General features: G+C 44.8%; 1 protein-coding gene across 2 annotated transcripts; it reads left to right on the top strand.

Moving 5' to 3' along the window:
- Positions 1-850: 850 nt before the first annotated feature.
- LOC128835749 (acyl-coenzyme A thioesterase 1-like) lies at positions 851-27,891 on the top strand. 2 transcript variants are annotated; one of them, XR_008444696.1, is made up of 4 exons: positions 851-1,426; positions 3,967-4,169; positions 6,093-6,774; positions 25,626-27,891. XR_008444696.1 is itself a non-coding variant. In XM_054025386.1 (3 exons), the coding sequence occupies exons 1-3, from the start codon at positions 973-975 to the stop codon at positions 6,693-6,695; spliced, it is 1,260 nt and encodes a 419-aa protein (XP_053881361.1). In that variant the 5' UTR covers positions 851-972; the 3' UTR covers positions 6,696-17,423. The 2 variants fall into 2 exon arrangements, 1 of the variants encoding a protein (XP_053881361.1); XM_054025386.1 differs by lacking the exon at positions 25,626-27,891 and having other exon boundaries at positions 6,093-17,423.

The raw sequence follows: 27,891 nt of genomic DNA, 5'->3' as shown, positions 1-27,891 counted from the left end.
TGAAACACATGGTCAGGGAGTTGTGTGAACCATGGGCCTGATTCTGCACCCCTTACATGAATATTTTCATTGAACTCAGTGAAACTACTCATCTGAGTATAGAACTGCAGGATTGGGCCCCATGACAATGCTGTTGCATACATAGATCTCACAATAGATATGTTCAACAGCATTGTTAATATACAAAATGCCAAATTTTATTTATTACAAATCTTCAGAGGTACATACAAGCATTACTCAATCAGGGCTTAGTGGGAGAAACTTGTATTCACATATTATTAGTCAGGAAAATGCATAGAAACTTTAGACAGTACTGATTATTGCAAGAAAAATCCTTTCCAAAGAAACACATGAATTTTTAGTCTAAACCTATTTTTCAAATCTAACTCCTGTTCAACAGTTACTGAAAACTAGAGATGGACTCAAGACAGAATTCAGATTCATAATTGGATTAGAATCTTTGTGTCTGGGGTATTCAGGCTTATTTGGATTCAGCGTGCCTTAATAGAGCCCAAGCCAGGAATTTCCAAATTAATTCTATGTTCAGCTGTAAATTTCCCCAAAGTCTGGAGAGAAGATGGGGTTTGGAACTGTTTTTATAGTTCGGCCCCATATATATGAAACACTATCAGGTCCCAAGGACTTTTTATTCATTCCAGGACTTGTGTGTGTGTGAAATAACTATATATCTATCAAATATTAAATCACTAGTCCTGGAATGAATGAATTGGTAGTATTTCAGTACAGTCTCTTCAAACAAAAACTTCCCTGTTTGGAGTTGTGCTGTCCTTTCCTGATATAGTGAACTACATCTCCCAGAAACCTTTGCAACAGGGCTTCCGAGACTGTAGTTCCTTTTGGACTCTGGCATTCGCAGGGATTGCAAGTCTCAAGAAGAGCCAAAGCTTCTGACAATTCCTGTGTCACACAGCTGGTATTTTGCATTAAGCTGAATTCCTCCTCCAACACTCAATGGCAGTGAGTGTAAAGGTCTTGCCTTCTCCCAAGTGTTTGTTTGATGATCCCATTCAGATTAAAGTGGAGGGTCTCTTACCGCTGCAGAAGGTCACTCTGAGGGCATCCCTGACTGATGAGAATGGGGAACTTTTCCAATCCTTTGCCTACTACAGGGCTGAGAGCAATGGAGAGCTGGACCTGACATGCTCCTCAGCCCTGGCTGGCAGCTACTCTGGGGTAGAACCCATGGGACTGCTGTGGTCACTGGAATCTGAGACGCCCTTCAAACGGTTGGCAAAGAAGAATGTCCTCACCCCTTTCTATGTACACGTGGAAGTGTTTGAGGGCCACGATATCACCAGCCAGCTCCTGGACAAATGCATTAATGAGCGGAAATTTTTGGGAGAGGGGGTGAAAAGGATTCCGGTCAGAGAAGGTCGGCTTAAGGCAACTCTCTTCCTGCCTCCTGGTGAGTTTTAATTTCCTATTAGTTTTTCAGCTGTTTATTAGATCACGTAATGTGCACTATAGTCCTTGGATAGACTTATGGGACCCAGAGCAAGGTTTCAGTTAGCTGGTCACCTGGGCTACATGTTTCTCCTCTCCCCTCAAAAAGGAGTGGATCCAGTTTTTGTATGAGGAGCATAAGTGTTTATTGCAGAGGCAGTGCTGGCTGATGCTCGCTGAGGGGAGTGAGAGTAACCTATGACATGCCAGCTATTTTCTTCAGGTTGCTGCTCCATTCAGAGAAGAGAGAGCAGATGGAGGCAGGGTTGGGTGTGGAGTGAGGGCTCTGGGGCAGGGACAGTTGTGATTTTTAAACTCCTCTGTGCAGTCCTAACACAATGGGTTCCTGAGTTTTGACTGGGGCTTAGGTGCTACTGTAATACAAATCATAGAATAAGAAAAGATGGTCCTGTGGTGAAGGCATTGCACTGGGACTCAGGTGACGTGAATTCAATTCCAGGCTCTGCCACAGTCTCTTTCCTAATAACCTTAGGCAAGTTACTTTAATCTTTTGTGCATAAATTCTCTCTCTGTAAAATGGGGAATAAACAGGATAAATTCATCAATGTATGTGACACATATATACTGTGGTGATAAGGTGGGCTGGCAGAAACAGGTGGGAGAGCCTAATTGACTATGGCTCACCTTCCCCACGGGAATCCTAACCTGCCATCAGTGGAAAATCTTTTAACTCCTTTGAAATACCTAGGAAAGCTTTTTGAAGGGACAGTAGAAATGTTGAGAGGGGCATGCAAAGAGAAAGGGGTGGGATGGGCAAGGCAGGAAAAAGAAAGCAAGGTTGTGGTTCCCAAGAAGAGAGGAATTTAGAATTCTGGGAGAACTGGGACTTGAGGGAATGTCTGGAGCCTAGATTCGACAGAAGTCGGGAGAGGCGTAAGGGAGGTGAAATAGACTTGAAGGAGGCTGGGGGTGTTTAAGGGCTGCCAGCTGGTTGAAGTTTGAGAGATCAGAATGAGGATCTGGAATCAATACGAGGGGAACCAGAAATGTAAGGTGCTAGGTGTTTGGTGTTTCATGGGACTGGAACTAGAAATACGAGGTCAGTAGTTGTGGGATTAAGGAAGACTGATAATGGGGATTGGCAGACTGGGGTGAGATGTGCTAGAAGAGGGAATAAGGAGGATAAACCTCTGCTGTATGAGGGTCTTGGAATACAGATGGAAATGGGGAGGAATAGTTAAGGACACAGGATGTCCATGTCCTGCAGACCTATAAGGCCGCCTAGGAGCATGGGAGTACTGATGGAGAGATGGAATCGTGGGGACAAACAAAAGTGGCAAGATTTGAGGATTAAAGACCTGTTTCAAGGCTGTGTAGAGAGATACTGATGAGACTGGGATGCTGAGGAAAGCTGTTGCTAATTTTTAGTGGTTATTTGCCTGGAGCTGTGCTTAAAGAGCACTCAAAGTTGACCAAAATTTTTAATTTTGTAGAAACAAGTTTTTATAATATCAAAGCCTTGTTAGAAATGTTTCCACTTTTTTTTTTTTTTTTTTAAGTTTCCTAGTGAAAGCAGTTGGGCATGACAGTGATTGATTGATCAGATCATAGAACCATAGGAAAGGGTCCCAGAAACTGTGGGATAGCCACCCAGAAGAGAGTAGAGTTGGTTAGTGTCTATCCAGGGCCAAATGTGCCCAATTCTGCATGGCTAGTGTAAATGCATAGTTTGTGCTTCGGTCAGTTCAGTACAACCAACTGAAGTACAAATAATGTAAGTCTTTAATATGGACAAGGCTTTAGAATAGGCATCCTAACCAAGGTGCTGATATATGTTAGACAAGCATGTTACAAATGCCTAGATCAAATTCTAAACTAAGGGAATTCTCATTAGTGACACGCAAGGAATATGGAATCCAGGAAAGAGAATCTGTTCATTATTACATAAACACTTCTTCTGAGAACAACAATCACAGGTAAGTCATTTTTATCCTTCTTAGTGAAGGACATAAAGTACATATTGTAGGAGAACCAGACAAAAGAGGAGGTGGGCTTTTTATTTCTTATCGTTTACTCCAGAAGTCCTTGGTATCTTGCTACAGAATATTAATATCTCCCACTGACTTCACCGCTAGAAGTCACTTGTATCTTGTGGTGGGAGCTAAGGCCCCAAGATTGTTTTAGGTCTTGTCTACCTAAAATTGATCGGCATAACTCCAACAGTATATAACTAATAACTTCCAAAGTGAAGTAAATTAGTCTGCAACAAAGTCATTTTTATTCGAAAAGAGTGTCCACACTGTGGAGTTATGCTGGCACTAGTTATTCCACTGTGGCTATGCCAGTCTGTTTCCCCATCTAGACAAGCCCTGAGAGTGTGTGTGTGTGTGTGTGTGTGTGTGTGTGTGTGTGTGAATCTAGTTTAAAAAAAAAAGCCTGAGTGATTTTCTGTCAAGACTTACTGTATGACTTCGTGCTGTGGAAATATTACTAGACAGCTGTAAGACTCCTCCACAGTGAATGAGCTCTCCTTCCTTTCAGGATCTGGTCCATTCCCAGGACTTATCGACTTGTATGGAACCGGAGGAGGTCTTGTTGAGTACAGAGCAAGTCTTTTGGCTAGCAGGGGCTTTGTTACACTAGCTCTCGCTTATTTAGCCTTTGAAGATATCCCAGCTCTCCCAGACATCCTCGAACTGGACTATTTTAGGGAGGCTGTGGAGTTTTTGCAGAAGCAACAGCAGGTATGAGACAAATTAGAGTGCCTTTCAACTGGAGGCTATATCACACTTTCCTAAATTGAGATGTATATGCCAATAAATACACTTAAGTTTCTGAGAGAGGTGGAAGGAGACCGTGGAGTCAGAAAGACTGAGCACAGTATGAAGAGCCAGGAATGCATGAGTTCTAATCCCAGGTTTGATACTAATTTGGTGTGTGTGTCACATCTCTGGCTCTCATTTCCCCCAGGTGGAACAAGAATGACTACTTCACAGGGAGCTGGGAAGCTTAATGAATGATTTGCACAGCATTTTGTGATCCATGGCAGAAAGTCACTATCATGGTGCTATGCAAAGCAGCAATTGTTATATAAAGTTACACATTAGAGAAAACAGCTGGGAGTTACAGGAATGCTAAACTGCTTAAGACGGGACATGTTCTAATTCTTTGTCTATTATTGAAGCTTAAAAGATACTGGAATGGAAAAAAAATCCGTTCACTTGCTGTGCTAAAATACCTTTCAGGTTGGAATCTTATACAATTTTGGCCCCGAATAAAGTTTTAGAAGCCAATAATAGAGATTTATAAGATTGGTTCTTAAAGCTTTAGTGTCAGAGAGTGCCAAGCTACAAAACACACAGAGGCCAAACTTAAACAGCAATGATTGATGGGGATGGCATAAACAGCAATGTATCATCACACTAGAAAAATGTAAAGAGAAATAAAATACCAGTTAAGCTTTAAAATAAATGTTACCATGTTTTGCAGCTTTGGTCATTTCCTAGCAGTCAGATACAGTGAAATGACCAAAGGATTCATCTGCACCATCCCATTTGGTTGGTAGTAAATATTATACAAATTTGTAAGCATTCAGGGCACTTTACAAGACACAGCATGAGACGAGTCCTATGCTGAAGAATTTGTACTTTAGAGGTATTGACTTCAATGGGAGTTCAGGATGCTCAGCACCTTGCATAATCGAGTCCTTACACAGCAAAACAAAACACAAGACAGCAGTGGTTATAAGAGATGGTGTTACAATGTGGGTTGCCTGTTGAAAGGCCAGGGGTCTGGAGCCAGGCAGTCCTGTTCTTAGGCCGAACTCCTTTAAGAAGAGGTGTATGGGCCTAGTAGAAGGGATTATCTGACTCAGTTGGGAAGGGGTCACGGGAGGGCCTGATGAGAACCTGATTCTTTTAAAGGCTTGAAGAGTTCAGTTGAGGAGGGGAGCATGGGAAGCAGGTTGACTACTGGGACAGGGGGATTCCCAGGCAGAGGGTCTGTAGGAGGACTGGGGAGGGGTTGCCAGGAGTAGGGAGACTCTGGCAAGGAAGGCCCTGGGACGGGGAAAGGTAGCTGTTGGGTTTACGTTGAACTGTTTTATTTTGGGATTTACTAAATATAGTTGGTGCAACCAACAAATGGTGTCCTAGAAAGAGGGTCTGAATAGACTCTGGGCATGGTGTTAGTCCTTCCTAGGCTGCAGGAATGGCCAGCAACCTCCGGAGGGTCTGAGAAATCAATGGAAAGATCAGCCCAGGAAGGATTCATGGAAGAAGTGGGTTTCCAGAGGTTTTTAAGATGGAGATGAGGGTTCTTGGAGACCATGCATAATGAAGCAGCAGCAAGATTGAAGCCAACAGTGGTGGGAGGAGAAGGGCTTAGTCCAGGGAGAGGATGTGTGTGTGTGTGTGTGTACAGTGTTGGAGATGTAATAAGAAGACATGGGAGCAGAAACAGAGGGACTGAGGAGTTTGAAGTCAGGATAGTGGAAGCCAGTGACAAGATTGAGGGAGTGATGTGGTGAGAGCAGAGGGAAAGGAAGAGGTGGTAAACTTTAGTGGATTGGTCGGTCTGGCACAGGGAAAAATGAGAAGGCTGACAGATGGTTACAGTCGTTTAGGGGAAAGATGGCATATGATGCTTGTTCCATAATTGTTTTGCAGGTGAAAGGTACCGGGATCGGAGTTTTGGGCTTATCTAAAGGGGCAGATCTAGCCCTTTCTCTGGCCACATTTCTGCGAGGCATCCAAGCAGCTGTCAGCATTTCTGGATGTGGTGTTAATTCCTTTATCCCCCTGCGTGTTAATGGTTTCACTATTCCTCCCCATCCGTGTGACTTTGGGAGGATGAAGACTGTCGGTGAATTTGGAATGATAGATTATTCAGAAGTCCTGGACGATCCTAGGGACCCAGACACTTGGGCCTGCCGCATCCCAGTAGAGAAATCCCCTGCCAAGCTCCTCTTTTTGTCGGCGCAGGATGACAGAAACTGGAAAAGTGAGCTCTACTGCCGAGAAGTTGTTCACCGCCTTCGACAGTGTGGGCGAGATGTGGAGTTTTACTGTTATCCTGGGGCAGGGCACCTCCTGGAGCCACCGTATTTGCCTTTGTGTCAGGCCTCAATTCATAAGCTGCTTGGGGCATGCATGCTGTGGGGAGGGCAGTGGAGAGAGCACGCCCGGGCACAGGAGGACGCATGGCACAGGATACAGGTCTTCTTTCGGCAACACTTGCTGGACTCTGATGCCATCAAGAGTAATCTATAGGGGTGAGATTGCCATGGTGCCTGAGGGAGTTAGGTAGCCAACTCCTGTTGAGAGTCAATAGGAATTGGTCCTGGCACTGGTAGGTATTTTGAAAATAATCTTTACCCTATTACTCTTTAGTCTTCATCTTCTATTCTCTTCTCAAACTGCACGCCCGCTTTCCTGTTTAGCTTTCCTACTGCTCTGCTGATTTTATACTAATTTGGAGTTGAATTTTAGGGTCCTGTAGACTCAGGTATATTGTTGATAGGCACAGTGTGATTTGTCCTTATACTGCTGCAGTACCAGAGGTCAGTCCTTGTATTGAACAGAAGTGGTCTATCGTGCCAAATTGGTTTTGTGGTGTGGTATGTTGGCCACTTATCTCCTAGCTCAGTTCCTTTGTAACATAGGATCTGGATCCCCAGGGGTGCTTAGCACCCATAACTCATGTCCAGGATGAGACCCTTAATGGAGTCTAGACATGAATACAGGTTTAAGGTGAAACACTAATGCCATCGTCCACATCTCCTCAGTACTGGGACAATTTACTGATTCTTGGTGTATCGCTTTCTCCTGTTCCATGATGATAAAAATTCCACTATTCTAGTGTCAGGCAGCACCCCATCATCAATGAGTAGGCAACCACCTCTGCAATGGAGTCTTGGGGGCAGTTATACTCTTTTTTTTTTTTTTTTCCCTGCCTCAGAGATAATCAGACCACGAGAAATAAAGTTTGCAGAGGTTACACTATGTTTATCAACTTCTGCTTTAGGTATGATTCATTTGAGATGGAAGTGTCTAATGTATTAATCAGTAAATGCATGGCAAATGTATGTACAACTGAGTATAGAATGACTTTAATGTATAGAAGTAAACATTTCAGTGTACTGGTTACTGTTCAGACAACAGGTTACCCAAAAGTTCGGTTTAAACACAGCACTGGATTGGTTTAGATTAAAGGTAAAACAAGTTTATTAACAAAAGAAGATAGGATTTTAAGTGAATTCTACTATGAGATAAAAGTTAGAAATGGTTACAAGTAAATGAAAGTGAAAACATGCATCCACAAGTCAAACTTAATCTAGCAAGTTTGGGTTCAAGCTTTCTTTAAGTTGGCCTTTCTCACCCACAGTCTTCCAGCAAGATGGTGACTTATCCTTTCCTTGGTCAGGATTTTTCCCAGAGGTCTAAAGATGCTGGTCCCTTTGTCGTCTTAGGTGAAAGAGAGAACATGGGGTTCTCTTCCTCCTTTCTTTTATAGTCCAGTGAGCCTCTGAAATACTTTCTTCTGAGGGTTACCCTTCAAAGTAGTTTATTCAAGGCTCAAACAGTAAAGAAGGTGACATGGAGTCTGCTGGTGAAGGAGGCTCCATCTCTGTCTCTTTGCCTGTGCTTGCTGAAATGCAAATTTGTTTTGTCTCCTGCTATATTCTCCTCCTGCTGTCTTGTGGACCCTGTTTACTACTTTCAGGTAAATTGAAGTAAACGCACATTCCTTTGTTTAGGATAGACATGTTTAACAACTTTTGCCTAGGTAGGCCGTGTGGTTTTGAACATGTGGTAACATCATCACACGGGGATTTCATACCTTTAAATAAAATGTTGCTACATACATTTTGCCATGAAGTTTTTGGCCATAGAGTTGTTAGTTTTCAAATGATAATTCACAAGGCATATTTTGTACAAAGATCATTACAATAGTATATTGGGTGATTAGTATCACGGGGATACCCCTCCTTTCCAAGTAGGCAGAGAGTTTTGTGTTCCTGGCTCACCTACACTTGCTTGCTTCTTCAGTATAGTGCCACTGTTGAGCTCTATGCTACTATCTGCCCAACCCAGTTTTTCCTCATGTCATTCCTCCCCCATGCAGGTATGTGTGTCCAGCATCTGTTGGTTCCTAGCATTTAGTGGGATGGTGGGAGCTAGCAGCTCACTGAAAGAGGGCCAATTGGAGGAGAGGGTGTAGTTCCCATCATGAGAAGGCAGGCTCCATTGTTCCTTACCCTTCTGAGGACCTGAGAGGTTAAGGGCCACAGTTTAAAAGTAGCATCAACTTCAGCTTGCTTTAGTTTTTTGGCTTCCCAAATTTAAACAGGTAGAACTTGATTTTCAGAGATGCTAAGAACCTGCATTTCCTGCTGACTTCAGTTGGAGTCAGAGACTCAGCACCTCTGAAAGTCAGATCCTGAAAAGCACCCCAAATTGGACACTACTTTGGACACTTTGCACCAAAGGTCTCACAGCAAGTCAGAAGCAAAACTCAATTACTCGTGACAGGTTCGGTCACAGAGACCCCCTTGGGACTGTCACTTGACATGCTGGAATTACCTCTGAGCCTGTTTTCCCTGCTGGCTTGGGACTCCAGAAACCTGCCTTGTTGAGACAGACACGCTAGTCTCCTGCAACACCAACCCAGGTCTGGTTCACGCCCCCAAAGCTGCAGACTTTAACCAAAAACTGCTCAGCAAGTCACCTATCTCCAGCACCCAGACACCCAGCTCCCAATGGGATCCAAACACCAAATAAATCCATTTTACTCTGTATAAAGCGTATACAGGGTAAACTCATAAATTGTTCACTCTCTATAACACTGATAGAAAGAGATGCACAGCTGTTTGCTCCCCCAAGTATTAATCACTTACTCTGGGTTAATTAATAAACAAAAGTGATTTTATTAAGTATAAAAAGTAGGATTTAAGTGGTTTCAAGTAATAACAGACAGAACAAAGTTAGTTACCAAGCAAAATAAAACAAAACACACAAGTCTAAGCCTAATGCATTTAAGATACTGAATACAGGTAAATCTCACCCTCAGAGATGTTCCAATAAGCTTCTTTCATAGACTAGGCTCCTTCTTCATCTGGGCCCAGTCCTTTCCCCTGGGACAGTTCTTGTTAGTTCCAGCTCAGGTGGTAACTAGGGGTTTTATCATGACTGCCAACCCCCTTTGTTCTGTTCCACCCCCGTTTATAGCTTTGGCACAAGGAAGGAATCTTTTTTGTGTCTCTGGGTGCCCACCCTTCCCTCTAAATGGAAAAGCACCAGATTTAGGATGGATGGACTAGATGATCATAATAGTCCCTTTTGACCTTAAAGTCTTATGATTCCAGTACCAGGTGACATGATCACATGTCACTGCAAGACCTCATTCTCCATTCTTTCAGGGCTGGCCTGCACATACCCAGGAAGGTTTGCAAGTAAACAAAGCCATTCACAACCAATTGTCCTAGTTAATGGAAACCATCAAGATTCCAAGCCACAATTAATGGCCCACACTTTACATAGTTACAATAGAACTTAAGAGTAATACTTCATGTTTCTAGCTTCAGATACAAGAATGATACATTCATACAAATAGGATGAACACACTCAGTAGATTATAAGCTTTGTAATGATACCTTACAAGAGACAATTTGCATAAATCATGTTCCAGTTACATTATATTTATGCTCATAAGCATATTTCCATAAACATATGGAGTGCAATGTGTTCCGTCTTCCTACTCTAACCACTAGAACATGTTCCCTCCCTGATGCAAGGAGAGAAGGAGGGCAAAGGGACAAGAGAAGTACAAGTCATTAAAGTGTTTGATTTTGACTTACTATAGGGAGATATCCTTTTTAATGCTTTTTGGGTTAGTAAAAAAAAGAAAAACCTGTTTTGCATCCTTCACAATTTGGCTCAGGCTCTGGGTCATTCTGTGCTTACTGGACATGTGGTTTGCTTTTGTTTTCACTGAGTACAGTGAGACATATATTACAGTGTGTGCTCTACTGATGCAATAGCTCAAATGACTTATTTGTTTTTGCTGTGGAATCAGAGGGCCCTTATTGGCCTGTTAGGTGCCTATTATTGCTAAGCTGTCTGATAGCCATCAATGACATTTAAATTGCTGAGTTAGCTGACCCAGCTCACTGTTATGAGCAAATAAATAAGGTAAGAGGCCACTCTAGCCGGTCACACTAGATTTTTTTTTTTTTAAAACAAGTTTTTTGCTATTAATCCCCATTGTGAAATTTGGGTTCAGGAAGTAGAAATCTGAAATTTAGGGGGGGGGCAAGTCTAAATAATTAAATTATACACCATTTCAGCAAAGTCTTGTGGTGTATGTGATTAAATGTTTTGCTGACCTGGCACCAAAGCTTCTAAGTATGTGTGGTTTTCTGCTGGAATAAATAAGGCATTTAGAGGTAGTCCAGGCAAATAGGGCAAGATTCTGTTCCTCTTGAAGTCAATGGCAAAACTTCCATTGAGTTCAGTGGTGTTGGATCAGGACTTGACCTCAGGCTTCAGCAGTGGGACAGTACAGGAAATGTTACTCAAGAATACCTAGAAAGTTGTTATATAACTAACGATAATCACCCTCAATTTCACAAGAGAGTCCATGCCGAGCAAAGCTATTGCAGGGAATAAAACATTGATGGTGGAAGCTATGCTCATAATTTGTTTATAATTTTGAGAGAGTTAGCTAAACCGTGACCTGCCAGATTAGCCTATGGTAGACTGAACTAAAAGATCTTTACTTGACACTTGCATCAATCATCCTTTTGTGTAGAAATTTGAGGTACCTCTCTATTAAGTGAATGAAAAAGCTTTGTGACAAGTCTCTTAAAGAAACTGAAAAAAGCTCTACAGATTTAAGCTTCTCTGAAGAAATTTGCTATAAAGAAATAATACATCTCGCAATGCAGGTTTTGAGCAGAATAATTTCTATAGCTGAACTGGAGTCAAGCAACAAGAGTTCATAAGTTTGTCAGCATCTAATTAAAACCTTTCTGCACTTATCCAGTCCCTGAATTGCAAAGAGGAGGATAAAGAACTATAAGGAATTCCGATCTCTTCCAGGGAACTTAGACTAGTACTAAAGGTCCTCTGTGGATGAGTGCTTCAGTGGATTGTCTTTTCTCACAGAGGATCACTTATTTTCCTGAAGGATTATGAGCTTGTAGGGGGGCTAGAGTGGACTTCGCCCTCTATGGCCAGACCTGGCTAGTCTGAGATTTTTGGAACATGATCTCAAAGCAGGTCTAATGGTCTAAACCAGGAGTGACCAAAGTTACTGACCCTCCAAGTTGCATATGACAATCTTCAGAAGTTCAAGAGCCAGGGAGCACCTGCTGGGGCTCGGGGCTTCATCCCCGTGCGATGGGAGGGCTCAGAGCTTCATCCCCACGGGGGTCGCCTGCTCAGGCTTGGGGATTCAGCAAGAGTGAGGCTGAAGCCCCAAGCCCTGGCAGGCTCACTCCATAGGGCTGAAACCCCAAGACTCCCTCCCAGCAGAGGAGATGTGATGCGGGGGGCACATGGGGTCACAGATCCCACCAGATTTTTGCCAGAGTTTGCTGGCTCCGCTTGGTCACATGGTGCTGCCAGGCCACCTCCCTGCCTAGCAGCTGCTAGAGCCCGCAAGCTTGGAGCTGTGGCCATCGGGAGCGGCAGCAGCAAACAGCTGGGAGCTGCAGGGAGGGCCACTGCTTTTGCTGCTGCCTCTCCCCACTGAACTAAAACAGAGGCCCTTCCCCGCAGCTCCCAGGTGTTTACTGCTGCCTTTCCACAGGGAGGGGCCACTGAAGGTAAGGGGTGTGTATAAACCTTTACATTGTACCTCCCCCCCCTTCTCAGCAGGCAAAGCCCCTAACCCCGCCACAGGGCAGAATCCCCAAGCTACCCCTCCTCAGTCTGGTAAGCAGAGAATGGTGGGGTGGAGAAGCGGCGAGCTGCACTTTAACTGTAAAAGAGCCGCAGGTTGGTCACCCCGGTCTAAACAAAGGTGTTAACAGTTGGGCATTGCTTGAAATGCGTGCAGGGACTATCTTGTGCTTTGCAAGGCCCCAGGTAAGAGCTTATGCGAAGGGGCATCAGCTGCATGAGTTCTCCTTTCTTCTCCCAGGGGGAAATTAGGCTGAGTTGTTGAGATTATAGGAATATACTGAAGTTGTTGGTCAATAGGGTCCAAAAAGTACAGGGCCCAAATGGTTACTTGAACAGAACGTAAGGCTTGCCCTGAGTCAGTAGGATCCAGGTACAATACAACTGTCTATTAACTGGAAGCACAGAATAAAAATGATCAAAATATAAGCAGAGCCTTATTAACTGTGGGGCAGAGAGGGCAGTGAGGCACCGAACTCTCCTACTGTAAACCTACAGGACTTGGGCACCCACCTCCCATTTGTGCTTTTGTACATCTGCCTATTCTAATATTTTCCAATTATATAATAAGATGTAAAATCACATTTGCAAAATCCCAGTCTCTAAAAACAGAAATTTCCGGCTAATTCACTCTAAAATACAATAATTGTGTGAATTTCCCTATGCCCACAGAAATTGCAATTTCAGGTAGGGCTGTTTAAATATTTTCCAAACAGAAACCACTGATTTTACTAACAGTTTTGTGACTAAAGTCTAAGTACTTCAGGTCATGAGTTCTATTATTCCTGTAAGAGGTCTTAAAAATATGGAAATAGCCAAAGACAAGTTTGGTTTTTTTAAAAAGGTATGGATAAATTTAGGGGGAGAGTGTCTCCTTTAGCTGTTGGGAAAAGGCACTGAGGGCTTACAATTACATGCCCTTTCCCTTCTCAGTGAAGGTTGTGATTGTCCCTTCAGCAGGGAGAAGTGAAATCCTTGGGCATCTTTCTGAGCCCATACTTTGCAAGGCCTAGACACCCTTCAGGAATGTGACTTTCTGGTGGACACTTACGCCTTTGGAGAAGTAGCGTGTGTAACTTGAATGGAATTTTTCTAGCAATTCTGCTACACAAAGAGCTCATGCTCAGGACAAACATTCTCATCATTTAATCATTTCTGGCCTTGTAAAAAAAATCAACATCTCTCTAGATATCTTACTCAAGCAAGACCACTGCGGTTCTATGAAACACATGGAAATGAAGAGGTTCAGCATGGGGATATACTCTCTGTAACAGACAGTTTGGGTCTTTTTCTTCAAAACTGAAATCTCACTTCATTTTCCAATGCATTAGAGGGGTTTTTTAAACAAGGCTTTAGAGCAGGGCAAACTCTGAACAATGAAATGGAAGATACTCAAATCTGAATGTGTTAAAATTTCACTGTGAAAGGTATAATTGTGCCATTGCTGTAGAAAAATTGCAAAATTAGTACATTTTGACCTTGAAAATAGATAGTTTTCTGTAGAATGGAATCTGAGCCAAAAAGTGTGAAATATTGCCAAAGAAATGGGTTAGACTTTGAAATAAAGCCAAAGAAAATTAATATGTTTGATGTACAAACCCCACGTATCTCAATTGGAAAAGATAAATTTTGCAGATAAGAAAATTGCCCGGGGGAAAAAAATTGCAAAAACTTTAAATACAAGTATTTTATTTGCAGAGCCCAGTCCAGGCATGTGACGGTGACATTGCAGAGTGAAGGTGACAGCATTCTGCACTTTTGGGTAGGAATACCCCATGTCACCCAAAGGGTGTGTGTATGTGTCCCACATTTGCTTATCCTCCAGTCCGCTTGCATCCCACTGCTTGTAGAGTTTATGCTGCTCTGTGCCTTTCTTGGCCAGTTATCTGCAGAGCCCTGCCGGGCACTTCATGTTCCTGCTGCTGCTCCCACTCTCCTACAGGAAGAAGTAACCCATGCCCTATCTGTTCCGGTCTCTTTCTCTCTCACCCTTTTATTCTTCTTCAACCCCCTCCTCAGATGCAGGCTAAATCCAATTAGTGGCAATGCCCATTCCTGAGTGAGAGAGAAAATACATGAGCTATGGCTGCGGAAGGTTACTGCTAGGGTAACTAAGCTTCCCCTGTTTAGTATTAGTTCAGGGAGGTAGGGAAAGCAGTGGAAGACATTTGAGGATAATGGAGAGGGAGGAGGATGGGAACATAGGGGGAGGGGGAAGGTGGGCTTTGGGCAGTTATAGAGGAGTTTTGGTGAGTAAAAGGGAATATGGGCAGCCAGCAAGGGGCATTTAGGGTATAGTGGAAGAATATAGGGGAAAGAGGCTATTTAAGGGGATGTTTAGGAGGAAAAGCTATCCTTCATTGTCCCTCATTTTAGGGGTCAGTGTCCCACATGGTTTTGTTTGTAGGGGGAGGGGCTGTATCCCACGTGATTTTTGAGAGGTTTGAATGGATGCTTCCACCAGCAAGTTGTAGCAGCAAAGAACTTAAAAATCTAGAGCTATCCTCCAAATACATTGTATAAACACACACACATTCTTATTACATCACACCCTTATAGCACGCGCCTGGCCTTACAGAGCCTTATAACTTAGAGACACAGTTATACTCTCAATGCCTGGAGACATTTTCTCTTTATACCACTAGTCAAGGAGTAATTAGTGAGGGCGGGTCATGCTGGCCTTCAACAAAAGCATGCAGCTAAACTACAGCTCCGCTCCAGGGCATCATCCTATAAGCTATGCAATGAAAATTGTTCAGAGTTCTAATGTTCAATGCTTTTAAAATGCAAACCCCATGTTCAGGAGTTCCAGAGAAGCTCTTGTGGTTATACACAGGGCTAATGCAGAAGCTTGTCTTTTATCTCATAGCCTTCCATTGGAAGTGGGTCTTGCCCTTAGTGCCTAGCGCAGTGGCCAGATGGAAGGATGGGCCCAGGACACAGTTACTGATGATATCCCAACTTCCTCTCTCTCCACCCCTCCCTACAAGATTTGAGATATTGATTTTCGGCTTTCATTTTTGCAAGAGTGAAGCACAGCCCTGTGGAGATGGAAGAAGGGGAAGTAGATTTTCTTAGCTTAATGTCACCATATACAGTGACAAATCTGACCTATAGTGAGGATGTCTTTGACAAACTGCTAAAGTGGAGTGATTACGGCGTCAGGAATAACAGAGACCAGATTCTGCAGGCTTTCCACACAGCCAATGACTGGAGAAAACACAGGAGACAAGAGCGTCAACAGCCTGAATCCACCTTGAGGGAAAGTTTGGATTAATATCTATCCACACACAAGCACCCAAATGCTCTGCCAATGGCAATATGACAGTGGGAATGGCTGCTTGGCCAACATAGGGCTGTGTGATAGAATACTCACTTTATATTTTCAATTACAAATGTTGCTTGCCTATTTCAGATACTTTAAATCTTCTGTTAAGGAGATTGCTGCTTTACAGAACGGTACACAGGAAGTTCCTGAGCCTTTTGAAAAGCAGTGTTGTCTGGAGGAATGACTGCAGGGCTGGGGACAATGAGGTCCTGAGTTCTAAAGTCTCCTCCAACGCTGGGTGACCTTAGGCAAGTAACTTCACCTTTTTGTCTCAGCCTCCTCAGCAGTAAAAGAGGGATAAGAATTCATATTTTCAAGGGTGTTGTGAGAATTAATTGAAGGTCTTTACAGCGCTTTGAACATGTGAACAATTATAAAAATGCTGATTATTGCCAAAAGACCCTGCTGTCGTGCCCCAGCTGATGGCTCAGCCGTCCAGACATTTTCCTGAAATTGCCTTATAAAAATATTTAAGGCCCCCGTTGCCATACTATCTGAGGGTATATCTACACTATGAAATTAGGTCGATTTTTAGAAATTGATTTTATACAGTCGATTGCATATGTCCACACTAAGTGCATTAAGTCGGCGGAGTGCGTCCTCACTACCATGGCTAGCATCGACTTACGGAGCAGTGCACTGTGGGTAGCTATCCCACAGTTCTCGCAGTCTCCACTGCCCATTGGAATTCTGGGTTAAGCTCCCAATGCCTGATGGGGCAAAAACATTGTTGTGGGTGGTTTTGGGTACATGTCGTCAGTTGCCCCTCCCTCCGTGAAAGCAATGGCAGTCAATCGTTTTGTGCCTTTTTTCCTGGGTTACCCCTGCAGGCGCCATACCACAGCAAGCATGGAGCCCTCTCAGCTCACCATCACCGCTGCTGTTGTGGGCAAGTCTACTGTGGGGGCTGCTGTGATCCAAGTAGCCAGTGAAATCATTGACGTTCTGTTATCAAGGGGAGTGACTCTGGGAAATGTGCGGGCCTTTTTTAGATTTTAGGTGCATCATATTCCTGTCCTTTTTTGATAGAAGTCTTGCAGCCGTACATTCCAGTCCGGTCAGCGCTGTAACACCCTATAGCACTTCTGTGGTTGACACATGTAACAGCTCCAGGGCTGTTTTTCCTTGGCTGAGGTACCTTGCCCTACCCAGACCTCCAAGCATTCGATACAGAAGCACCTGCAGCAGCTGGCATTGCTACACAGCAGCATCTCCTTGCCTTCGCAGCAGACGGTGCAGTAGGACTGCTAACCATTGTCTTCCACTGCAACTCTGCTCTCCTGCTCCCCAGTGATGAGCTCGGGGGATCCATTCATGAAGCCTGGACAGTAGTAAGGAGCAGTTCAACTATAGGCTGAGTAAGTGCAGCATCGTGGTAGAATGCGCCTTTGGACGTTTAAAATCTCGCTGGCGCTGTTGGTCAGACCTCAGCGCAACCAACGTTCCCATTGTTATTGCTGCATGCTGTGTGCTCCATAATATCTGTGAGGGTAAGGGGGAGATGTTTATGGCGGGGTGGGAGGTTGAGGCAAATCGCCTGGTGTCTGATTTTGAGCAGCCAGACACCAGGACGATTAGAAGAGCACAGCTAGGCATGCTGTGCAGCAGAGAGTCTTTGAAAACCAGTTTCATGACTGGCCGGGCTTCAGTGTGACACTTGTGTGTGTTTCTCCTTGATGCAAACCCGCCCCCTTGTTGATTTTAATTCCCTGTAAGCCAACCACCCTCCCCCCCTTTGAAATAAAGTAACTATTGTTTTGAAACCATGCAGACTTCCTTTATTAATTTAAAAAAAAAAAATGAGATAACGGACAAGGTAGCCCGGGTGGGGTGGGGGAGGAGAGAAGGACAAGGCCACATTGTGTATTGTAGCCACACTAAAAATCAAACTGTTTGAATGACAGCCTTCTGTTGCTTGGGCCATCCTCTGGAGTGCAGTGGCTGGGTGCCCAGAGCCTCCCCCTGGCCCCCGTGTTCTTGGGTGTCTGGGAGAGGAGGCTATGGAACATGGGTAGGCGGTTATACAGTGGATGCAGCGGGGATCGGTGCTCTTGTTGGCTTTCATGCAGCTCCAACAGATGCTTCATCATGTCAATTTGCTCCCCCAACAGACACTTCATCATGTCTGTTTGCTCCCCCATTAGCCTCAGCATCACTTCCTGCCTCCGCTCTTCGCACTCACTTAATTCTTTCCTGGCCTCTGCCACTGAATGCCTCCATGCATTAAGCTGTGCCCTATCCATGCAGTAGGACTGCATGAGCTTGGAAATCATGTCATCACAAGTGTGTTTTTTTTACCTTCTAATCTGCGATAAGGGGGAGTGTAGAAACATTCTATGCTCAACGATTCTGGGGGGACTGCATGGTCACCTGTGCGGCTGAGTTCGCCACGCTGACCAAACAGGAAATGAAATTCAAAAGTTCCTGGGGCTTTTACTGTGTACCTGGCTAGTGCATTGGAGTTCAAAGTGCTGGCCAGAGCAGTCACAATGGAGCACTCTGGGATAGCTCCCGGAGGCCAATACTGTCGATTTGAATCTGCACTACCCCCAAATTCGATCCAGCAAAGTTGATTTTAGCATTACTTCCCTCGCCGGGGAGGAGTACAGAAGTCGATTTTAAGAGCCCTTTAGGTCAGCGGAATGGGGTTGGTTGTGTGGACGCAGTCATTTTTAAATCGACCTAACACGGCTAAATTTGACCTAACCCAGTAGTGTAGACCAGGCCTGAGGCTCCATTTACATAACTCCAATAATACAATAATATTCCTCAAACATAACCTTTCTCCTCCCTACACTCTAGCTAAGCCCTCCATCCCCCACTCTACTGGGTACTGAAAAATCACATTGTACACTGGAAAACCTCTCTCTAGAGTCTAAATGCAGGAGACTTTCTTTCCCTCAGACATAGTGAATTATAGAATGTTTCTAGAAAAACGTTTTGATGTTTTGTCCTAAAAATGTGTTAGTACATTTTTTGCCAGTGAAAATGAGGGACCAATAGCACTTCTGAGCCAGACATGCTGGGAGGAATCCTCAACTGCACAAGCCTTATAAGGGCTCTTCCCCATGAATATCCCTGTACAGGTGGGCCTCCTTGAGACACAGAGTGTGCAAACTTGGCTTGCACCTCTTCCTCCCATCCCTTGCCAGAGCCCCTGTTGCAGGGAGTGTTCTATAGGGGCTGGGAGTATGTCAGGGCAGGGCCAGGCCAGGGCTATGTGGGGAGATAGTTGAGGTATTCCTGTGCCTGAACCACTGGTTCTCAACCCGTGGCCCAATCAGCATAGAGCTGCAGCCCATGTGACAGCCTCAGGGCCATACAGGTAGTATATCTATTGTGTGGATGTGGCCCACCTAGAGAGGTGCATATGTGGCCCCCAATGGTAAATAGGTTGAGAACCACTGCCCTGGGCTATTCCCAGGCTGCTATGAGGCCCATAGCGGTCCTGTCACCCAGCATACAAGTGAGGGAAGTCCTAGATGCATCTTGTACTAAAAATGCATCTTGTACTGGCAATACTGCAGTAGCAATGTTTCCCATCACATGAGAGAGAAGAGTTTGATTCCCAGTGTTTTGCTACTCAAGTCATTAAAGGCTAAAAAATCATTTGGAAGAAGCATGCTTGGTCCGTGGTGATGACTCACATCACACATACTGAATAATGAATTGTGTTGATCTGCCTTTTGGACCAGGAGGATTGTGTCTATGACCAAATGGTGAGGGATGGAAGAACACAGGTGTGTATGTTGGAAGGGCACCTCAGATGTTTTACAGGGCCACGGAGCATGCAGAGATACACAAGGTATATACAAACATTTAAGTTGGGGGTGGGGAGGAGCAATCTCTGTAGCTGAGTAAAACACATTGAGCCAGAAGATGGCAGTATAACCAAAGAAATGAGAGTGCTACTGTAACAAACTTCATTGCATTCCATATTTCATTAACCTCTAAACTCTGCATTTTCATTGTCAAACTGACAGACTTACTGCTCAATGTTCGAAACCATTATATAAAAGAAGTAACTGACATAATGTCACTTTCTAAGCTAGCTTCTGTAAATTCATCGTCATCACTCCCATAACGTCATTGGTCGTTGGGGCACCATCACTGATAACCAATCATCTCCACCCTTGACGATTGTGTGTCTCTGCGAAGTCCATTCCTGTCCACTCTTATTTTGTCAATCCAGCTCTTCTTCTTACTCAGGCCAAATTTATCTGTGGTATAACTCTGAAGTGAATTGATGAAGTTGGCCCATCTGCTTGTAAGATAACTAACACAAAATAAAGCAACATCATATTTGTATAATAAATGCAAAAGCAATATTTATGGAACTATAAAATGTTAAACTTTCACACCTTGTAAAAGCCAAGAAATCGTAAGTTAAGGAAGGTAATTGAAACATCTTTTTCTGTTTTTAATGTGTTCCTTTCCCACCTTCTTAACTCTGCCCCTAGTGTGTATCTATGATTTATTATTTTTAAACATCATGTATATTAGAGCTGAGTAAATAATTTTGCTAGGAATAACTTATTCAACAAACTCTTCTCTTTCTACTTGTGGAATATGTCAGAGAAATTGCTGATATACAGATATATCACTATCTATATATCTATAATAATTTCCCTGCTATTGTTACTCTACTGATTGCAAACAGTTCACTGCTAGTATTTGTTATTTTATGCTGAGAATCTGAAGTGTTGGTTAGTTGTGATTGGTCACATCACTCATGGTATTTAAATTTTTTCCCATGCCTGGTTGATCATAATGTAGGAACAGGATTTTATAATGTCCCATAAGAATTAATGTATGGTTTGATTTCATCCTGTAAGCCACCTTTTTTGAATAGCAGAAAGGAATAACAGACCAGAACAATCCTTCTGACTGATTATGGTCACCCTTTTGTTTTAGGATAAGTTATACGGTCTACTATGGTTTCCTATACGTATTACAAATTAGGCACTCTAGTTAAATATACATTTCTTTGTTTTAAGGTTTTAGTAAGTAAGAGACAGACTCTTGTATTGTATCTATGTTAAGGAGATTAGAGGAATGTTGAGGGCCTGTTTTAGTTATGAGATTTAGCAAGGCTTGATTTACAATATATTCTGCTGAATATACAATACTGCTGTCTGTATACCTTTGAAGGTTTCTGTAAGAGATAGTTTGTGTGAATGAGGAATGCATGCATCAGGAAAAGATAAGGTGTGAAAGCCATCACAAATGTCCAGATGGTCAAGAAAAAGTGAGAGACTTGGAAAGACCAGGAGACAATCAGAAAACATCCATTGTATCCAATGCTAAACATGTTAGCAGCATTGACGACCTCAGAGGTGAGGCAGGCACCCCCGAAGGCGAAACAACAAATAGAAGATAACGATGGGAAGCCTGACAATAACCATCAAATGATAACACCACTTCAGGACTAATGATTACAGGGCGACATTGCAAAATGCATGGACTCAAATGGGAATTTACAGCTATAAAGCTGGGGTGTTTTGCCATGGAACGCTGGGTTCAGTCCTGCAAAGCCTCGAGCATCAGATCGCAACCAACAAGAGCCCAGCTCCACACTCGTGCTCAATCTAACTGGCCATTAGATTGACTCGAGCTACAACAGACTGGTAACTATAAACATCAACTGGCAGGACTGTGTGTGTGTAACTAAAAAGCATATGCTAACAGTTGTATTTTCAATAAATGCTGCGTATTTGCCTTCTCCTATAAAAGATCCCATGTGCTTTGTATAGCATAACAATAACTTTTACAGAGAACATGTCTAGTATGAATATTTGCACACGAAATTTCCAGCTCCCTTTTTGTGATTTTTCACACAATGAGCTTGAATCTTCTATTCATGAACATCTGTGAGAGTGAATTTGGCTACTCCCAATGTCAGTGGAAAACAAACACAAATGGGGAGACCATGACAGTGTTGAGTCTGAACTTTTGATGAGCTTAAACTTAACCCAGACTTGATATCTCTGTCTGAACTTTTAATCAAAGCTCTGACCTGCGAACTACTCATGACACCCCCTCCCCTTAAGTAGCCATCTCCCCTTTTCTCTTTTTGAATTTACATTTTAACCTGTTTTATCCTGTAGAATCTTGATTGATTATGCATGACCATTATGATCTGTTAATCACTTTGTTTACTTCTGTGTATAAATATTGATGCTCACCCCTAATAAACTTGCCACACTTACTCTGAAGCCTTTCAAGCTAAGGATAGTGTGAGCCCGTTGATCAACGAATTGGTGTCTGGTCTCTGACAGATTGTGAGCCCCATACCAACTCCGCACAAACTCGGGTGCTGGAGAGGTGAGTGAGGACTTGCTTTTTACCTAACAATTTGGGGGCTCGTCCGGGATTTCCTTCTGGTGCGGTGCCTCTGTCCAGTGGTCAGACCACTCATATACGAATTGGCAGGCGCCACGGGAGATTTCTCCCAGCCAATTCAATATTGAGGGGTCGTGTACTGGACAGCAGGGTAAACGCCAGTTGGAGGGCTCCTGTCAGACACCATGGGTCAAGGGACTAGCGTGCCTCTTGAGAGTCCGTTGGGGATTGTAAATAAGTTATGGAACGAAGGGAAACTCCCAGTACAGACAGGAATGTCTAGGAGGAAGTTGTACACACTGTGTGTAAGGAATTGGACTGGGTATACCGCGGTATTGGCCGACCCGGAGATGAGGTGGCCTTCGTATGGCTCTTTCGAACAGGCTGCCTTAAGAGGAGTAAGGAGCCAGATCGAAAAAGACCATCCGGGACAGTTATGTTACTGGTTTTGTTGGGACACAGCAGCAGAGCTGTGGAAATCTTTAAAAATTATGGCAGTCAGGTATTCTCCCGAGAGTGAACCCCCTCCATGTTATTTCGATGAAGGGTGTAAACCACGGCGTGTTTTGACTCATCAGTTGGTCCCCACTGCACCTGCCCCTATTCCTCCGCAGGGGGACTCTCTCCAGGGTGCAGAGGGGAATCTGCAGGACTCCAGATCGGAATCTCTGCAGAGGGATAAGGGGGAAATGGAAGGGCACACCTTGGGAGAAGTAATTACTAGGCAAAAGATCAAGCAGATGCAGCAGGTTGCATACCCCTCCCCTGGGGACGCCCAGAGGGTCCGGTCGCATCCGCAGATACTTACACCAGGGATGAATACATCCCTGCACCACCAGCTCAGCCCGTTCCCGAGGCCTGGATCAACTACGGGCAACAGCAGCAGCTGCAGCAAACTCAGCCTCCTCAATGACGGTACCCCGGGGGCGAAGGCAAACAATGTGATGGTCTTATTTCCTTAATGTCTTTAGCCGGCTCCTTCCTCACTTTCTTCCCTCCCAGCAAAGAGCCTCGTCTAACCCTTTCAGTCCAGGGACTGCCTGTCTCCTTCCTCAATGATACTGGAGCTACTTTCTCTCTTTTAAATCATGCCCCCTCTCCCTGGCTATCCTCTGAGGTTAAAACTGCAACTGGGGTGGAGGGCAACCCACAGTCTCTGGGACTCACTTTGCCTCTAAATGTTATTTATGCTGATAAATGTTTTTCTCACCGTTTTCTTTTTTCCCCAGCTTGTCCGATCCCTTTGATGGGCCGGGATTTACTCTGTAAGCTTGAGGCTACTTTAACCTGCACTCCTGAAGGGGTAGGATTATTGATGACAGTGTTAGGAGATTCGGCCCCAACTCAGGGTAATTGGGAACCCCCCCCCCTCCCCTGACCTCACTGACTTGCCTTTAACCCTCTGGGGAATTTCTGACACTGATGTTGGCCTGCTCCTTTCGGCAGAGCCAGTAAGGATTCAAGTGAAGCCCTCCTTAACCCCCCCGTCAGTCCCTCAATATCCCCTGTCGCTGGAAGCCCGGGAGGGCATCCGCCCCATTATCGAGGGATTCATTGCACAAAAGCTAGTCCGCCCTCAGCGCACTCCCTGTAACACCCCTATACTGCCTGTCAAAAAGCCTCCTAAAAAGGACGGAGACCCTATTCGTTGGCGCTTTGTACAGGATCTACGGGTTGTTAATCAGTATGTGGTCCCTCTTCATGCAGTAGTTCCTGATCCAGCTACTATCATCAGCCAGATCCCCTGGGATGCTAAGTGGTTCACTGTTATTGACTTAAAATCAGCCTTTTTCAGCATTCCTGTGCACCCAGACTCTCAGTATCTCTTTGGTTTCACCTGGGAGGGACAAAGTTATGTCTGGCAACGACTTCCTCAAGGCTACAGAGACAGCCCCATGATTTTCAGCCAATGCCTCCGCCACTACTTGGAAGGCTTCACCAGTCCGCAGGGATCCACGTTAGTCCTATACGTAGATGACATCCTATTAGGTAACCGCGAAGAAGCTGCCCTCCGCATCGACGGTAAGACACTTATTATACCTACACACCAGAGGCCACAAGATAGACCCTAACAAGATTCAGTGGGTCTCACAGAAGGTCCGATATCTGGGCTTCCTGTTAACCCCAGAGGGGAGACAAATGGACCCAGTCCGCATAAAGACTATCCAAAACTGCCCTCTGCCAAACACCAAGAAACAACTTCAAGGTTTCTTAGAATTAATTGGCTTGTCACCCCTGGTTGCCGTCCTGCGGGGAGTTAAGCAAACCGCTCCACCGACTCACTGCTAACCTTGCTCCTGACCCTTTGCAGTGGTCTCCGGACACAATCCAAGCCTTTCAGTTACTCAAGGACAGTGTGGCCTCCTCCATGTCTCTCCGCCCCCCCCAATTACAGCAACCCTTTCACCTTTTTGTCCACGAGAGGAGCGGAATTGCTAGTGGCGTCCTTACCCAGCTGAGTGGGCCCCACCATTTCCCGCTTGCTTTTTACTCTCAGCAGATCGACCCTGTCGCTCAGGGAACCCCATCCTGCACCCGGACTCTGGCAGCAGCTGCCCTGCTGATCACAAAGGCAAAGAGCCTGACCCTGGGTCATTTTACCACGGTTTGGACCTCTCATGCCTTGTCAGCCCTTCTGCGTAGGGGCACAACCCAAGTCTTTTCGGCCCATCGTCAGCAACAGCTAGAGGCCGAACTCTTAGAAGACACTAACCTAATTTTTGAAAGGTGTGGGCCCTTTAATCCAGCTACCTTGCTTCCTGACCTTCCAGTCCTCCAGGATCAGCACGACTGTTTAGAAGTAGTTTATAGCATCTTACAAATAAGGGACCTGGCTTATGCCGGATGGCTGAGCCTGCCTCCCTCGCTCCACATACCCCGTGGCAGTTCACTGGCACCATGATAAGGGGGGTCACTACGGCACGCACGCCCTTGTGGACACCATCGCTCGCTTTTGGTATGCTCCAGGCATTCAACCCTACTGCCTGTCAATAGTGAAAGCATGCAGCACATGTCAGCGTAATGGACCTGCTCCACCTCTTAACAAAATTAAGGGTGGAAGACCTCCGCCTGCTGCTCCATTTCAACATCTTCAAATTGACTTTGCAGATATGCCAAAGGCTTTTGGGAAAAAGCACCTCCTTGTTTTGGTTTGCCCTCTGACTTCCTGGGTCGAAGCTTTTCCTACTGCTAATTGTACTGCTGCCACAGTGGCGAAGATTCTCCTTAGAGACATTGTATCCCGTTTTGGCATCCCTCTCGTGCTTGACTCAGATCGCGGACCTCACTTTACTGGTCATGTCCTTGGCCGTTTAGAACAAGGACTGGGCATTTCACACTCCTTTCATACACCCTACCACCCTCAGTCTAGCGGGAAAGTTGAGCGTATGAATAGGGAGCTTAAGTTTACATTGGCTAAATACTGTCAGGAAACAGGGTTAAAGTGGCCTCAGGTACTTCCCTTGGTCCTGTTTCACCTTCGTACTCGCCCAACCCGTGTATTGGGATTATCCCCCTTTGAGCTGCTCTATGGACACCCCTCTTTCAAAGGCGGGGCGCTACCACGTGCTGATGTTTCACTATTGGGAGGGGATCATATGACCGCGTGCCAGTTTCTCTCCCTACAGGCTCGCCTCCGTACCCTTTGGAAAGCCTCGCAGTTTTCCCAGACCGTGCCGCTGGAAGAACAGATCCACCCGTTCCAACCAGGGGACTTCGTCTGGGCCAAAAAGTTCGTTCGTGGCGACACCCTCCAGCCGAGGTTTACTGGAACCTACCAGGTTCTTTTAACAACCCAGACTGCAGTGTTCCTGGAAGGACGCAAATCCTGGATCCACCACTCCCACGTCAAGCCAGCCGTAGTGGACCACAGTGACGGACCAGCAGCTCTTGCCACCACTGAGGACACTGCCTCCGACCAGTGGACCAGCTTACCTCTTTCAGACATCAGACTTAAATTGACTCGGCAAAAATGAGAGGACCTTTTATTCTGACAACTGTATGTTCTTTATTATGCCTTTTTAGTTTATTTTCTGCCTATGAAGATAATGCTTTTATTAGATATTCCCACGAGGTTAAAACTCGTATTTTAGGAAATAGAAGTAATTGCTGGGTATGTACTCAATTTCCAGTAAATGCAGAACAGGGACTCCCCTTCACACCCATTCCCCTGACCACTGCTAATATGACTTGGATGCCACCGGCTAGAGTAAAAGATCCAGTCCAACACAATCTTACATGGAACAAAACAGGAGTGCCAATTAACAGATATCTCAGGGTAACCAATCAGACAGGATCACTGTGTTTTGTTAAAGAAAAGGGGTCAACTTTTGTGGGAACAAGTAAATGCAACATGTATTTTAATGGCACCGCCTTTAGTAAAAATCTTGGCTTCAAGCCTTGCGCATCCCACTTATCCCATATGTGGATCCTCACCCCGATCCAACTTTTTCATGGGTGGGCAAGCCTTCAGAGTCAGCTTTTAAGAAGCCCTGCTCAGATCACGAGGGTGTCCAACTAATTGCTAAGGGACATACGATTGCCTTCTACAACTGCTCAAGCAGTACTACACTGCCCTTTGAAAACACCACTACCAAATTGTGCCTCTGCAGTTCGCACAATGACCCCTCTGCGTTACCAGGGGAACAGTGGTCCAACGGGTGGTGGGTTACCTCCTACTTTGAGAAATGGAATACCCGAAACGCATTGTATGGAACATACTGGGTGTGCGGGCCCAAAGCTTATTACTTTCTCTCCCCTGATTGGGCAGGGTCATGTTATTTAGCGTGGCTAACACCGCCTTCTCGCATCTCCCTCACTCCCCCTCATTTTCCCCACGTTCGTAACATCCGTGAAACCTTCAGAAATATTAATATCCGTGATGGTTTGTCGTGGCAGCGGTGGGCTGGTCTCATTAGCTTGAGGGGTGGTGTCATCCGTCTACAGGGATTACTAGAATCTTTAACCAATGAACTGCGACCCTATTTGAGAATCAGGCCGGGGAAATGTCCCAGCTGCGCCAGTTAGCTTTGCAAAACCGAATGGCTTTAGACATAATGTTAGCAGCCTAGGGAGGAACTTGCGCCCTCATAAATGAAGAATGCTGTGTTTTTGTAAATGACACCTACTCTGACACTTTTCAACGTACCAAACATCTAAGGGAAATGGCTAAGAACTACTCCTCTGGCCAGCCACCTTATGATTGGTGGGGAGCCTTATGGAATTGGCTGCCTGGATTTGGGTGGGTTAAAAAACTCTTGGTGGGTATTGTTGGGGCCATAGTAATCCTTATAATACTGTGTTGCTGTATTCAGTGTGTCCCCTCCCTCATAGACTCATGTGGGTCAGTTTATTCTTTTCCTACTTCAGCCAAGGGCCTTACTCTCTTCGAGTTGGCCCAGGCTGAAATTGCCAAGCGGCCCTTGGCTCCTTAAAATGGGGTGTAGCTTTTGGTAAATAGTTATCCCAAAGCTACAAATGGAGGAATGTTGAGTCTGAACTTTTGATGAGCTTAAACTTAACCCAGACTTGATATCCCTGTCTGAACTTTTAATCAAAGCTCTGACCTGCGAACTACTCATGACACCCCCCTTCCCTTAAGTAGCCATCTCCCCTTTTCTCTTTTTGAATTTACATTTTAACCTGTTTTATCCTGTAGAATCTTGATTGATTATGCATGACCATTATGATCTGTTAATCACTTTGTTTACTTCTGTGTATAAATATTGATGCTCACCCCTAATAAACTTGCCACACTTACTCTGAAGCCTTTCAAGCTAAGGATAGTGTGAGCCCGTTGATCAACGAATTGGTGTCTGGTCTCTGACAGATTGTGAGCCCCATACCAACTCCGCACAAACTCGGGTGCTGGAGAGGTGAGTGAGGACTTGCTTT

Source organism: Malaclemys terrapin, chromosome 4, assembly GCF_027887155.1.
Source record: "Malaclemys terrapin pileata isolate rMalTer1 chromosome 4, rMalTer1.hap1, whole genome shotgun sequence".
Classification (NCBI taxonomy): Eukaryota; Metazoa; Chordata; order Testudines; family Emydidae; genus Malaclemys; species Malaclemys terrapin.
The sequence above is the reverse complement of the archived record's forward strand: the minus strand, read 5'-3'. Positions and strand labels throughout refer to the sequence as shown.